The sequence below is a fragment of the Anolis carolinensis genome, chromosome 3 (genome assembly GCF_035594765.1).
Source record: "Anolis carolinensis isolate JA03-04 chromosome 3, rAnoCar3.1.pri, whole genome shotgun sequence".
NCBI classification, from domain to species: Eukaryota; Metazoa; Chordata; class Lepidosauria; order Squamata; family Dactyloidae; genus Anolis; species Anolis carolinensis.
The window spans coordinates 95,317,015-95,330,168 of NC_085843.1; the positions used below are offsets into that span (position 1 = coordinate 95,317,015).

At 39.6% G+C, this 13,154-nt stretch overlaps 1 protein-coding gene across 4 annotated transcripts in view; it reads left to right on the forward strand.

Annotated features, from left to right (window-relative positions):
• The first annotated feature begins 823 nt into the window (after nt 1-823).
• The window catches only part of acot9 (acyl-CoA thioesterase 9), a 30,959-nt gene continuing 18,628 nt past the window's right edge, over nt 824-13,154 (forward strand). The window contains exons 1-5 of one of the 4 annotated variants that reach the window (XM_003218840.4): nt 824-1,218; nt 8,804-8,889; nt 9,431-9,457; nt 12,362-12,407; nt 12,927-13,097. In XM_003218840.4, coding sequence (XP_003218888.1) covers nt 1,205-1,218; nt 8,804-8,889; nt 9,431-9,457; nt 12,362-12,407; nt 12,927-13,097 — 344 coding nt within the window. In that variant the 5' untranslated portion in view covers nt 824-1,204. Of the gene's footprint in view, nt 1,219-8,803; nt 8,890-9,430; nt 9,458-9,510; nt 9,533-12,361; nt 12,408-12,926; nt 13,098-13,154 lie in introns of those variants that run through there. The other 3 variants (XM_008107319.3, XM_062977228.1, XM_062977227.1) reach the window with 3 other exon arrangements.

The window sequence follows — 13,154 nt, forward strand, 5'->3', positions numbered from 1 at the left end:
GACAGAAGGCAATAGGCAAAGAAGACCATGGGTGCATCTACACTGTGGAAATAATAATAATAATAATAATAATAATAATAATAATAATAATAATAATAATAATATGAAATCCAGCATGTCTATCTTGTTTGTGTTTGCTCGGGCTGTGGCGCAGGCTGGAGAGCAGCTGCAATGAATCACTGCAATGAATCACTCTGACCAGGAGGTCATGAGTTCGAGGCCCGCTCAGAGCCTATGTTTGTTTGTCTTTGTTCTATGTTAAAAGGCATTGAATGTTTGCCTATATGTGTAATGTGATCCGCCCTGAATCCCCTTCGGGGTGAGAAGGGCGGAATATAAATGCTGTAAATAAATAAATAAATAAAATAAAATAATAAAAACTTTATTTTTGTACCACCTCTCCGAAGGGACTCGGGGCGGCTTACATGGGGATGAGCCCAATCAACATAGTTAAAATATAAAATATGAATATACTAAGTACACATATGGTACATAGAAGTGCATAAACAATAACAGAAAAACAGAAAAACAGGAGCATTATAACAAAAATAAATCAAACAACCAATACAGTTGAAATAATAACTTGAATGCAGTTTGACATCACTTCAACGGTCACCACTCAGTGCTATGGAATCATGGGAGTTGTAGTTTTACAGGGTTTTTTGGAGGGGCTTGCTCTGCCAATAGAGCTGGTGCCCCACCAAACTACAAAATCCCAGGATTCCATGGGCCTAGAGCTGTGGTAGTTAAAGTGGTAATGTATAAAATGGTATTCATTCTATAGTTTAGTAGATGCACCTTGGATAGACACCCCAACAATGAGTCACCTTAAATATTGGGGAAAAGGCGGGATAAGAAAGAAAGAATAAAGGAATTGTTTAATATCAAGGCAACGGGAGTCACCCCTCTGTATGAAATGGAGCAGTCTGGGCACCGTTAGAAGAGACCAGAATTGGGAGGAACTACTTTGCGGAGAGGGGCGTTTCATAACACAGAAGCCAACAGTCTAGCGGTCCCAGGGCTGAACCAGCCCAGCCTGCAGGCCGAGTTCCTCTCCGAGGCGTGGCTTCTGGCAAGGGGCGAAGGCAACCCGGCCAGCCAGAAGGAGCCTGGCTGAAACTGGAAGGGGAAGCTTCTGACCGGTTTGCAAAAGCGGGTTTCACCGGGAAGAGGAAGGTGCCCTGCAGCTCCAGCAGCGAACACAATGCTGCCCCGCAGGTAAGGCGGCTCTGCACCGGTTTCAGCTCCTGTTGCTTCTCTGTATCCCAACCCTGTTTTGGCTTTCGTCCCTGTTTGCTTTTGCTCAAACCACATCTTGCACTTGGCCTTCCCTTCCTCGCCCTTCCTTGGATGGAAGACCAGCTTTAGCTGTGGCATGCTAGTGTCTATCCATGGCTGCATCTACACTGTAGAATTAATGCAGCTTGACACCACTCTTCTTCCCAAAACCCATGGCAGGCTGGACCTGTGCAATTCATTGGTGCATTACACTGTAGAATTACAGTAGAGTCTCACTTATCCAACATAAACGGGCCGGCAGAATGTTGGATAAGTGAATATGTTGGATAATAAGGAGGGATTAAGGAAAAGCCTATTACACATCAAATTAGGTTATGCTTTTACAAATTAAGCACCAAAACATCATGTTATACAATAAATTTGACAGAAAAAGTAGTTCAATACGCAGTAATGCTATGTAGTAATTACTGTATTTACAAATTTAGCACCAAAATATCACAATGTATTGAAAACATTGACTACAAAAATGTGTTGGATAATCCAGAACATTGGATAAGTGAGACTCTACTGTAATGCAGTTTGACACCACTTTAATTTCCATGGCTCAATGTTATGGAATCATGGGAGTTGTAGTCTTGCAAGGTCCTTAGCCTCCTCAGCCACATAGTTAAAGTAGTGTCAAACTGCACTAATTCTACAGTGTGGAATCTGTAGACAAGGAATATACAGAGAGGGTTTGACTATTTATTATGGCCCCTTCCACACAGCTGTATAAAATCCCACATTATCTGCTTTGAACAGGGTTATATGGCAGTGTGGACTCAGATAAAAATAGGCCCATCCACACAGCCATATAACCCAGAATATCAAGGCAGATAATCCACAACATATAACCCAGTTTGAAGCAGATAATCTGATTTTATACAGCTGTGTGGAAAGGGCCACAGTTCAAAGCATATATTGTGGATTATCTGCCTTGATATTCTGGGTTATATTGTTGTGTGGAACAGCCCTACAGCATCTGGTGATCTTTGGTAGCTCCCCATCCAAGAACTAACCAGGCCCAACACTGCTTAGTTTAGCTCAGAAGAAGTCATGTGTCTTCAGAGTATTTTTAGCCTAATATGCAGGGGATCGGTATTGTACAGTCGGCCCTCCATGTCCACGGATTCTGTATCCACGGATTCATCCATCCAAAGCTTGTAAACATTTTTTAAAATCACAAAAACAAACCTTGATTTTGCCATTTTATATAAAGGATGCCATTTTACTACATCCTTGTATATAATGGTTGTTGTATATTCATGATCTGTGGTCTCCAATTGGATACCAAACCCTAGCGGATACTGAAGTTCCACGGTATTTATGCCATAGTATTTAAGACAGCCGGCATGGGGTAAATAATGGCTTGAATCTTGGAGTAGCATTTCTGAAGACAACAAAACCACTGAACCAAATCACACCAAATTTATCCACAAAAGATATACAGTGTTGCCTCACTACTTCGCGGTTCGCTTTTCGCGGACTCACTGTTTTGCGTTTTTTTAATAAACACTAAAATTATATTATAAATTATAAAACATTATGATTTACAGTGGCCGTGGTCTCAATCGGGTGTGGGCGGCGGGTGGAGAAGGAGCCCAAATGGCAGCAGAAGGAGAAGGAGGCGGCACCATGTTCCCCTGCCTCTTTCTTTCCTTCTTCCCTTTCTTCCTCCCTCCTTCCCTCCCTCCCTCCCTCTTTCTACTTCCTAGCATCCCTAGTTCGCAGATTTTCACTCATCGTGGGTGGTCCTGGAACGTAACCTCCGCAATAAGTGAGTGAACACTGTAGTCATCCAAGCTATGTCTTTCAATAAAAAAACCCTAGAAAAATAAAGTCCAAATTACAGAGGACGAGGAAGAGCCATTCACCCCCTGCCTGCCAGTCGGAAGGGTAGGGCCCGCCCCCTTTAAGCCTCGCTCACTTCGTGTCCTAGCAACCTCCTCAGCCACAATGGCTGGGGGTTCACTTAGGCCTCTTCCACTCTGCCTATAAAATACAGATTATCTGATTTGAACTTGATTATATGGCAGTGTAGATTCAAGGCCCTTCCACACAGCTATATAACCCAGAATGCCAAGGCACATAATCCACAGTATCTGCTTTGAACTGGACTATTTTGAGTTCACACTGCCATATAATCCAGTTCAATGTGGATTTTATACTGTTGTGTAGAAGGGACCTCATATAATCCAGTTCAAAGCAAATAATATAAGATTATAAATAAAATATATAAAATTACCGTGGTATAATAAAACAGAACAATATAATCTCTAAAATCAGGACAGTAAATAAAGAACAACACTCTGAAAACAGAGGAATTTCAGACAGGGCCAGCTAACACTTCTCAACAAAAGATTCCACCAGGGAGGAAGCTGAGGAAGGAGAAAAGTAGTGTGTATTATCAGAGTTATTATTATTATTATTATTATTATTATTATTATTATTATTATTGTGTTGCTGTGAACCATGAAAATGAACACAATATGGTTCCAAGTATTAAAAAACTTGAAAATCAGAACAGTAAAAAAGAACAACACTCTGAAAACAGGGGAATTCCAGACAGGAAACAATCAAGGTCAGCTAAAACCTCTCAACAAAAGATTCCCGCAGGGAGGAAGCAGCCAGGCTTTGAAGTTGAAAGTCCATGACATGCTAATCATTCTGGCTAACTGCAGCATTTATACTTGCTTCCAACAGACAAAAAAAGGGACAACCAGAAATATTGTATATTCACAAACTTTAGGAAATAATGTATACTAACTACCACCAATTCTTCAATACTTTATTTTCCATACCACCACACTCCGCCACAGCAACGCGTGGCTGGGCACAACTAGTCTGTATATATAAAAATGTAATGTGCCGTTTTACTATGGAGTAAACAGCAAAACTACTGAACCAAATCACACCCAATTTGGACACAAAAGACATAGTCAACCAGTCTATGTATTTCAAACAAAAAACCCTAGAAAAATAAAGCCCAAATTAGAGGACGAAAAAGAGCCATTTTCTCCCTTTAGAAACAGCTCAGAAAGGTTGGCCCCACCCCCTTCGGCCCCAACCCCTTCATATCCTAGCAATTCCCTCAGCCAAAATGGTGCCCAGGGCACAGGCAGAGTGCACTTAGGTCTCATCCACACTGCCTATAAAATACAGATTATCCTATCTGAACAGGATTATATGGCAGTGTAGACTCAAGTCCCTCCCACACAGCTATATAACCCAGAATGCCAAGGCACATAATGTACAGTATCTGCTTTGAACTGGATTATCTTGAGTCCACACTGCCATATAACCCAGTTCAGTGGATATTATACAGCTGTGTAGAAGGGGCCTCATATAATCCAGTTCTAAGCAGATAATGTCAGATTATAAATATAATATATAATAATTACTGTGGTATAATGATACAGAACAATATAATCTTTAACATAAAGAACAATACTCTGCAAACAGGGACATTCCAGACAGGAAAAAACCAGTGCCAGCTAACACTTCCCAACAAACGATTCCCCCAGGCAGGAAGTATCCAGGCTTTGAAGCTGCAAGGCCATTAAATGCTAATCAAGGTGACTAATTGCAGCATTCATACTTGCCACACCGAGACTATTAATTGCCATTCAACCTGGGCAACCAAGGATTCTACAAGGTAGAAAGCAGCCAGGCTTTCAAACAGCAAGACTATTCAGTGCAATTCAAGCTGGCCAAACAATGATTCCCCTACAAAGCAAGTAGCCAGGCTTCAAAGCGGCTCTTTGATTGAGGGTGCTACTCCAGCTCGCCAAACAAGAATTCCCCTAGCTATAACACAGTCAGGCATTGAAGCTGCAAAGCTATTCAGTGCAATTCAACCAGACCAACAAACTTTGGTAGAAGGTGGCCAGGCTTTGAAGCAGCAATACTACTCTATACTATTAAAGCTGACCAACCAAAGATCCCCCTAGGTAGCAAGCAGACAGGCTTTGAAGTAGTGAGGCTATTCATTGCAATTCTAGCAGCCCCAAAAAACCATTCCCCTAGAACACAAGTACCCAGCCTTCCAAGGAGCAAGCCTATTCTGTTGCATTCCAGCTCACCAAACAATGATTTCCAAAAGAAGAAAACAGCCAGGCTTTGAGGCTGCAAGGCTATTCACTGCTATTCTACCTGGCCAACAAATGATTCCATAAGCCACAGCAACGCATGGCCGGGCACAGCTAGTTTTATATAAAACTGCTTTTAATAATTAATAAAGTGTGAAAGAATGGGGAATTTTATTGATTAAAATATGTGTGAAGAAATTTTAATGCATTTAATAGTACTTAATGCAGAATTAATTTGTGGTCAATTTCAACTAATGCTTTTATATACCTGTGTGTGCTGATTTATGGTAACTCCATGGAATTTCTTCACCAAGAGATACCATACTCAGAAGTAGTTTTGTCAATCTGTTGCTTTGAAATATAGCTATGGGACCTGCTATTGTTTGGTGGCCTCCCATCCAAGGACCGACCCTGCATAGCTTCTAAGGTCAAATAGGATCTGTTGTTTTTTTGTTTGTTTTTAACTTTTAATGAAACTACAATAAGCCCTCCACATTTGAGAGTTTGACTTTTGTGGATTTGATTATTCATGGATTTAATTAAAATGCAACCCGAAAGATAGTTGCATCTATCAAGTAGGAGATAAGGTACCACTTATAAAGTGGGGAGGCAAGATTAACTAATTTACGACCTGGAATGAGGAAGTGCCGTCAGTGTGGATGATGAAGCAGCTGCTCCCCCCTGTGGCCAGAATCGAACATCCCCTCAGAAGAAGGTTAACTTGCCTCTGCGTGTGTCTCTCAGTCTCTGTTTGATGTGTTTATGGGCATTGAATGTTTGCCCTATGTGTGTTATAATGTGATCCGCCCTGAGTCCCCTTCGGGGTGAGAAGGGCGGAATATAAATACTGTAAATAAATAATAAATAAATAATTTCTAAGACCTCTCTAGCACACTACTTCTTAAACTGTGGGTCCCCTTAGCGCAATATTGGGGTCCCGAAAATTTTGGCAATAGCAAAAAGTCTCTGGATGTCTCTCATTTATAGAAATCTGCTAGCAACAATGTGCAGTATTTACAGTGCACTCTGAAGAAAATGCTTCAGCTGTATACCACAAAGAGGAAAATCAGCCTATTTAGCACACCTTACAGATGCTGGTTTATTTTTTAGTAAAGGTTTGATGTTTATACCTATTTTATAAAACCTTATACCTGGAGTCATGTAGAAATTTCTCAGTCAGAAGGGGTTCGTCAGAAGGGGATGTTTAAGAAGACAATGCTCCAGCACAACTCAGAGAGAACGTTTCCAGTGGAAGTTGACCATATTACCATGCTGGAGAACCTAGATATTCCTGGAGAGGTGTTCTTTCAGTTAAAAAGTGGCAGTTTTCCAATTCATGTTTTTTTTTTTTCCTTTTCATGAGGGTCCTTTGCACCTGATGCCAGCAAATGTGGAGGCCTTACTGCATAACTCTAGAGCATTAGATCTTTGTGTTTATGGATTTAGATGGGATGAGTGTGCTTCTCTCCTGTTTGCTGCTGTCCCATCCATTCATCTTTTCTCAATGGCGGTTTTCAAAGCTGAAAACTAGCTTTTGAATTTTTATGATCAATGTTTGGCACACAAACAGATTTCCAGACAATGGAGGAAAACTAAGATTATTGACATTTTAAAACCTGATAAAGATGCCAAGAACTACCAACCAATTTCTCTCTTATATCATCTGTATAAAATATATGAGAGGATGCTAGTAAATTGACTAGGCCCTGTTATTGAACCCCAGTTTATTTCACAACAAGCAGGCTTCAGACCAAGAAAACCTGTACAGCTCAAATTCTTAACTTGACCAGTATATCGAGGAAGGCTATGAGAAAGGTTGTATTATGGGAACTTTACGGCAGCCTATGACATGGTGCAACATAGGATATTGCTGCATAAAGTCTACCATGTCACCTGGGACTATAAATGTATAAAAACCATCCAGACCATTCTAGAAAACCGCAGCTTCTATGTGGAGTTTCAGGGCAGGAGAAGTAGATGGAGAAGGCAAAAGAATGGCCTACTTCAAGACAGCATTCTTGCACCGATCTTGTTAATATTTATACTAACGATCAGCCACAACCAGCACTCACAAAGATGACCTTGGCCTAACAACACAAACAAAAGACTTTGAAACAGTTGAAAACCAACTTACTAATGCCGTGGAAGATCTCTCTAGCTACTACAAAGATAACTACCTGAAGCCTAATCCTGCCAAGACACAAGTGTGTGCCTTCCATCTATGTACTCATGAAGCCAACAAGAAACTGAAAGTTTCTTGGGAAGGCCAAGGCTTGAACACTCTTAACACCCTAAATATCTCAGTGCCACATTAGATTGAACACTAACGTTTAGGAAACACTGTGCTAACACCAAGCACAAAATAGCTGCATGCAATAACATCCTGCAGAAACTTACTAATAGTATATGGGGTGCAGACCCAACATTTATAAGAACATCAGGCCTGGCCTTGTCTTACTCAACTGCTGAGTATGCCTGCCCCATCTGGCATAAATCTGCCCACACGAAGGTGAATATAGCACTGAATGAAACATGTAGAGTAATCACAGGATGTGTTAAACAAACCTACACCTGTTAATAGACTCTGTGAGCTAGCTGGCATTGCCCCCCCCCCCAATGTGTGATGGGAAGTTGCTGCCAATTGTGAGAGAAATGAGGTTGAACACTGTGAAAGCCACCCACTATATGGCTATGAGAACCACCACTCCTCTAAATGTTCCTCCAGCAACAACAAGAATATCCCTGTGGGCAGTGAAATCAGGCAGTTCCACCTGAATGGCCCCCCAGGAGGGCCTTCCTCCAGGGGCAAACCAAGAATGGGCAACTTGGAAGTCCCTGAACACACTCAGAAGTGGAGTGAGCAGATCAAAAGACAACCTTGCAAAATGGCACTATCTAGAAGAATCCTCCGTCTTGTGCATCTGTGGAGCAGAACAGACAGCTCTGCATCCGTATGCTTGCCCACAATGCCCTTGCCTCATGCACAGAGGAAGAACTGTTGAAAGCTACAGACAATTGCCCGTTTTTGGTCTAAAACTATTTGGCTGCTGGTGATCCTTTCCTTTTATCAGCTTTAAACTTATTCTTTATGCAATGCTCTTGACACGAAATAAATACAGAGCATATCTCATGTATTGCCACAGCGTACTTGTCATGGTAGTGGTATACCCACTATCTGTATAGACCAAACATTCCTCTCTATTTATCAGGAGTCTGAATCTTGTGTCCTTACAGCTGTAGTTGGACTGCAGTTCTTAGCATTTTTCACCATTGGCTATCTGGGCAAGAGCTGATCAGAATAAAGAATTCAACATTTGGAGGATTGGACAAGTCCTATCATCTGCATCATCTTAATCCAGCAGACTTCAAGGATTATGCTCTTAATGTGTTCTGTAATGTCACACTGGTGTTGACAATGATTAATTCTTCTATTTCAGAGTGTTTTCATTAAGCAAGGCCTGTCCTCTCCTGGCTAGGAATCTGACATCATCCACCAGTGGCTTTCAGACTACTATGGAGGAAGGTAATATATCAGAATTGGGCGACACATGAAGCATGACCCAAAATGTCTATCTTCTCTTTTGTAGAGTCTCCTACTGAAGAGTAACATAGAAGTAAAAGCTACACTGTGCTTCATGAGTTTATCTTGGAGTATTGGTATGAAGCGGGAAGTAAATTGCTTTAAAAAAGTTTATACTGATGATAAACTTTTACAATAAGTAATTTTAGGCTGCTTTTTGCTGCTTAATCCAAGACCTCCGCTTCTGGCAGGGACAGAGAAATGATCAGGTAAATAGCAGGATAAAATGGAACTGAGTGTGAAGAGAAAGAAAATACAATTATTCAATATTCTGCAGTTCTATACGTGTCTGGGACAACATATGAGGAATTTATTAACTCTGGAGTGCCAATAAATGATTACTAGAATAAAATATGTTAACAGGCACTTGTGAATATTCTTTGTTTTGTGATTGAGTGATGGCAGGAAAATAAAACAGGTTGTTTTTTTCCCTTTTCTTTTTATGTTTTTGCAGTTAATCTAAATTGCTTTTTCTCCTTCACAGGACAGTTACCGATTCATGTGAATAATGGTGTGTTATGGTAACCTGTATGCATTTTAATATGACTTGGCATCTGTGCTCTCTTGTTCCTATCAATCTTTCTTGGTGCGTTAATAAAAAATCTGCATTCATGTTTTCTGACACCAATTCCCCCTTGTTGTTTGTTGGTGATGGTTTCAAACTGTGAAGCAAAGCCAGCATGCCTTCTTAATCATAACATAATCTATGTATGCTTGCAGAATTTTTAGTCATGTTGGTAAGAGGTCAGCAAGTTTTTTTTTAAACAGTTGATTAGTAGTCATTCTGGAAGCCTTTGGCTAATAAGCTGCATTTCAGTGTCCTCTTGATTTCTGGACCCACAATATCCAGCAGTCAAAATCGCCCTTGTGGATACTACTAATAATAAATTCCTTATTTGTATTTCACTAAAGTAGTATATGTACTACTTTACAGCCACTCATATCTATTTTGTTGGAAATAATGAGGGAATGACAGGTTCTTCCTAAAGATTATGGCAGTTCCCTACGCATTGAAATAAATGCTGGTCCAGTCACATGAAAGCAGTCTGACTAACCCTACTGTTCCTAGGTTTTTTACTTTGCTTATTGAATTCTGATTTAGTGCTCTTTATCTCAGTTCCATTCTTTTTCTCAAGTGGCCATATATTATTTCTCCTCTTTGTCAATTCTTTGCATACTTCATATGCTTCCTTGAACTGTGTTGCCTTTACTTCCTGTATTTGTTTTCATGATTATTCCTATTTTAGTGATTCAGGTAGTAGAGAATCTAAAGCACTCTGTGTGTTTTTCTTTGTGAGAAAGAGCAACATATACATAATCAATATGGAATCTCAGGATGCTTTATTTGCTGTTGTTTAGACACCTGTGTTCATGTATTTCCCCAGGATTAAGGATCACAATATCTAAAGAGCTACACAGTTTTTGTGAGGGTTGACTAGAAAGCCTTATATGAGTCAGTGTGTTGGTGTGAGTTCACACAGTGTTGGCACTCATAGGCATATTCATAATTTCTTTTTCTTCTGACCTTATTTTGGAGAGGTTAGGATTACACTATGTAACATGATTTTTGTTCCTGGGTTATAAATGTCATTTCCAAATTTATTATATCATAAAAACATGGAAAAAGTTAATTAAACTGCAAAAACTTTGTTTTTGTGGGACATCCTGCAGCACATTTTGCTATAGTTTTTCGATGAATATCTCATCAAGTCTCAACCAATTCAACATAGTTTGTAGCAGACACTAAAACAAAGTTTCTGGAGTATAGCAACTATTTGTTGTTATGCACAATTAAACAGGAATAACATTTTCAATCCAGGAACAGAATTTTTTTCCAAATTTTGTTACGTAGTTTATGATTTAGAGAAGAAGAGAAGAACCGTTTTGTTGGGCAGAATCTTCTAGAGAACTTGAGGAGTCTAGCTGGACTAGAATGGATCTGGAGGATTACAGGAGTCCATACATTTGCACTAGATATTTTTTAGAGATTAGTAGTTGTGCTGCATGCTTTGAAGGATCACCATGTTTCCTTGTTTCCAGTAAGCTTATCCAAAGTAGTATAAGTTCTGCACTGTTTTCTTCTGCAATTTTCTACCTCTTGGGAAAGTGGTGTAGTGGTTTGAGTACTGGACTAAAACTCTTGGATGCCAGTCATCAAATATCCCCTTGTCCATGGAAACCAATTGGGTTGCCTTAGGCAAATCATATGCTCTCGGTCTCAGAGAAAGGCAGTGACAACTCCCCCCAAACAAGACTAGCCAAGAAAGCCCTGTGATAGCTTTGCCTTGGGTTTGCCATAACTCATAAATGACTTGAATGCACAGAGCAAACATAGGATCACGTACTACATGAAAGGCACTAATACATCTCTTTGTTGATAGACTAGAAGTAAGGTGCTGCCAAGTAGTACACATAGTTGTCTGGCGGAACTAAAATATATAGAATATTAAGGTGTAACATATTTGGAACATCAGAAAAGCCTTTGGATGCTGAGCTTTTCACTAATACATTTAAACAGATATTATATTGTAATAAAGCTGTTCCAGAGGAGAGTCTTCCGGCTGTAAAATGTGTGTATTTTAATGAACCTGCTTTTAAATGCATCTCTATACTTCCACTTCTCTTTTCTTCCTCTATTGCGGAGCATCAAGTATAATCTAATTACTGCTCTAGCATACTACTATGTGATACCATAAAATTTTATCCAGCTGAATCAAGGGCAAAGTTGAAGTTGGCCCCTTCTACACTGCTTTATAATCCAGATTATCAAATCAGATAATCTACATTATCTGATTTAAACCGGATTATCTGAGTCTACACTGACTTATACTCCAGTTCAAAGCAGATAATCAGGATTTTATATGGCAGTGTAGAAGGGGCATTTGTAGAACATGATTGACTTTTTTTTGGGTGAAAGTCAGTTCTGAAAAGGATCTGACTTGTTTAATTCTTCCTGCAACATCTAGTTTATAGAAGTTGAGATCTGCTTTTGGAGGATGTCTAATTAAGGCTGGATTTACACTGCCCTATATCCCAGGATCTGATCTCACATTATCTGTTTTGAACTGAATTATATGAGTCTACACTACCAGATAATCTGGGATAAGCAGATAATCTGGGATCAGATCCTGCGATATAGGGTAGTGTAAATCCAGCTATGACATGAGTTCTGCATTTTTTAAAAAGTCATGTTACATCTGTTTGATTATTAATCTTGTTATGGTTGCCACTACTTACCGGTAAAAAGGTATAGTTGGATTCTTCCACTAGAGCAGGAATGAATATGACTGGGTGTTGCTTTTCAGATGCTCTTTGCATGACTTTGCTTCCACTTCTATTTCTTGGGACAGTAGCAAAAATGTTTTATCATTGTTATACCATCAAGTTTTTCTAACTGATCTTTGTTTTCTTTCAGTGCGAAATAAATTGAGAGAGATAGTAGGAGCATCTACTAACTGGAGGTATGGAACTTGTAAACTTCAACTTTTTTCTAGTTGCATTACTTTAGAAAACGACCCTATGAACTACGAACAGACCTTCAGAACACCTTGAAGAAATGTCAGTGTTATTCTTCCTACATTGCAAAATGGCTTGAAACTTTCAATAACCTGTCTAATTGATAGAGTGGGGTACATTGTCACTAAAGAATAAATAAAGTTAGATACCACTTTTAACTGCCATGGTCAAATGCTATGGAATCACGGGAGTGGTAGTTTTGTAAGACCTTTTACCTTCTCTGCCAGAGTACTTACCAATATACAACTCCCAGAACAATGGCAGTTAAAGTGCAAAATAACATTAACTCTACAGTGTATATACACCTTTAGTCATGGTTATGGTTAAATTAAAGTTTGAATTAATAGTTTCCAGCTTAAAACACATTATTTTAATCGTTACGTTGCAGAAGCTGTACCTTGACCCTAGGTTCTGTTTTTCCCTCTCATTTGGATTCATTTGTTTTGGCTATTCCTCCACCTCAGAGACCATGTACAAGCAATGAATGAACGCAAAGCCTTACATACACTCCTTGCTAAAAGCCAGGCTGACTTGCCTCCAAGGAAGATGAGTGACAGCTATATAGAAGTTATCTTGCCTTTGGGAAGCCAGCCTGAAATAAGAGAGAAATACCTTAATGTGCACAATACAGTCAGGTAAAGACAGCTATATTTTTTTTCATTTCCTTTTGGATCCCTACCATTCACATAGTT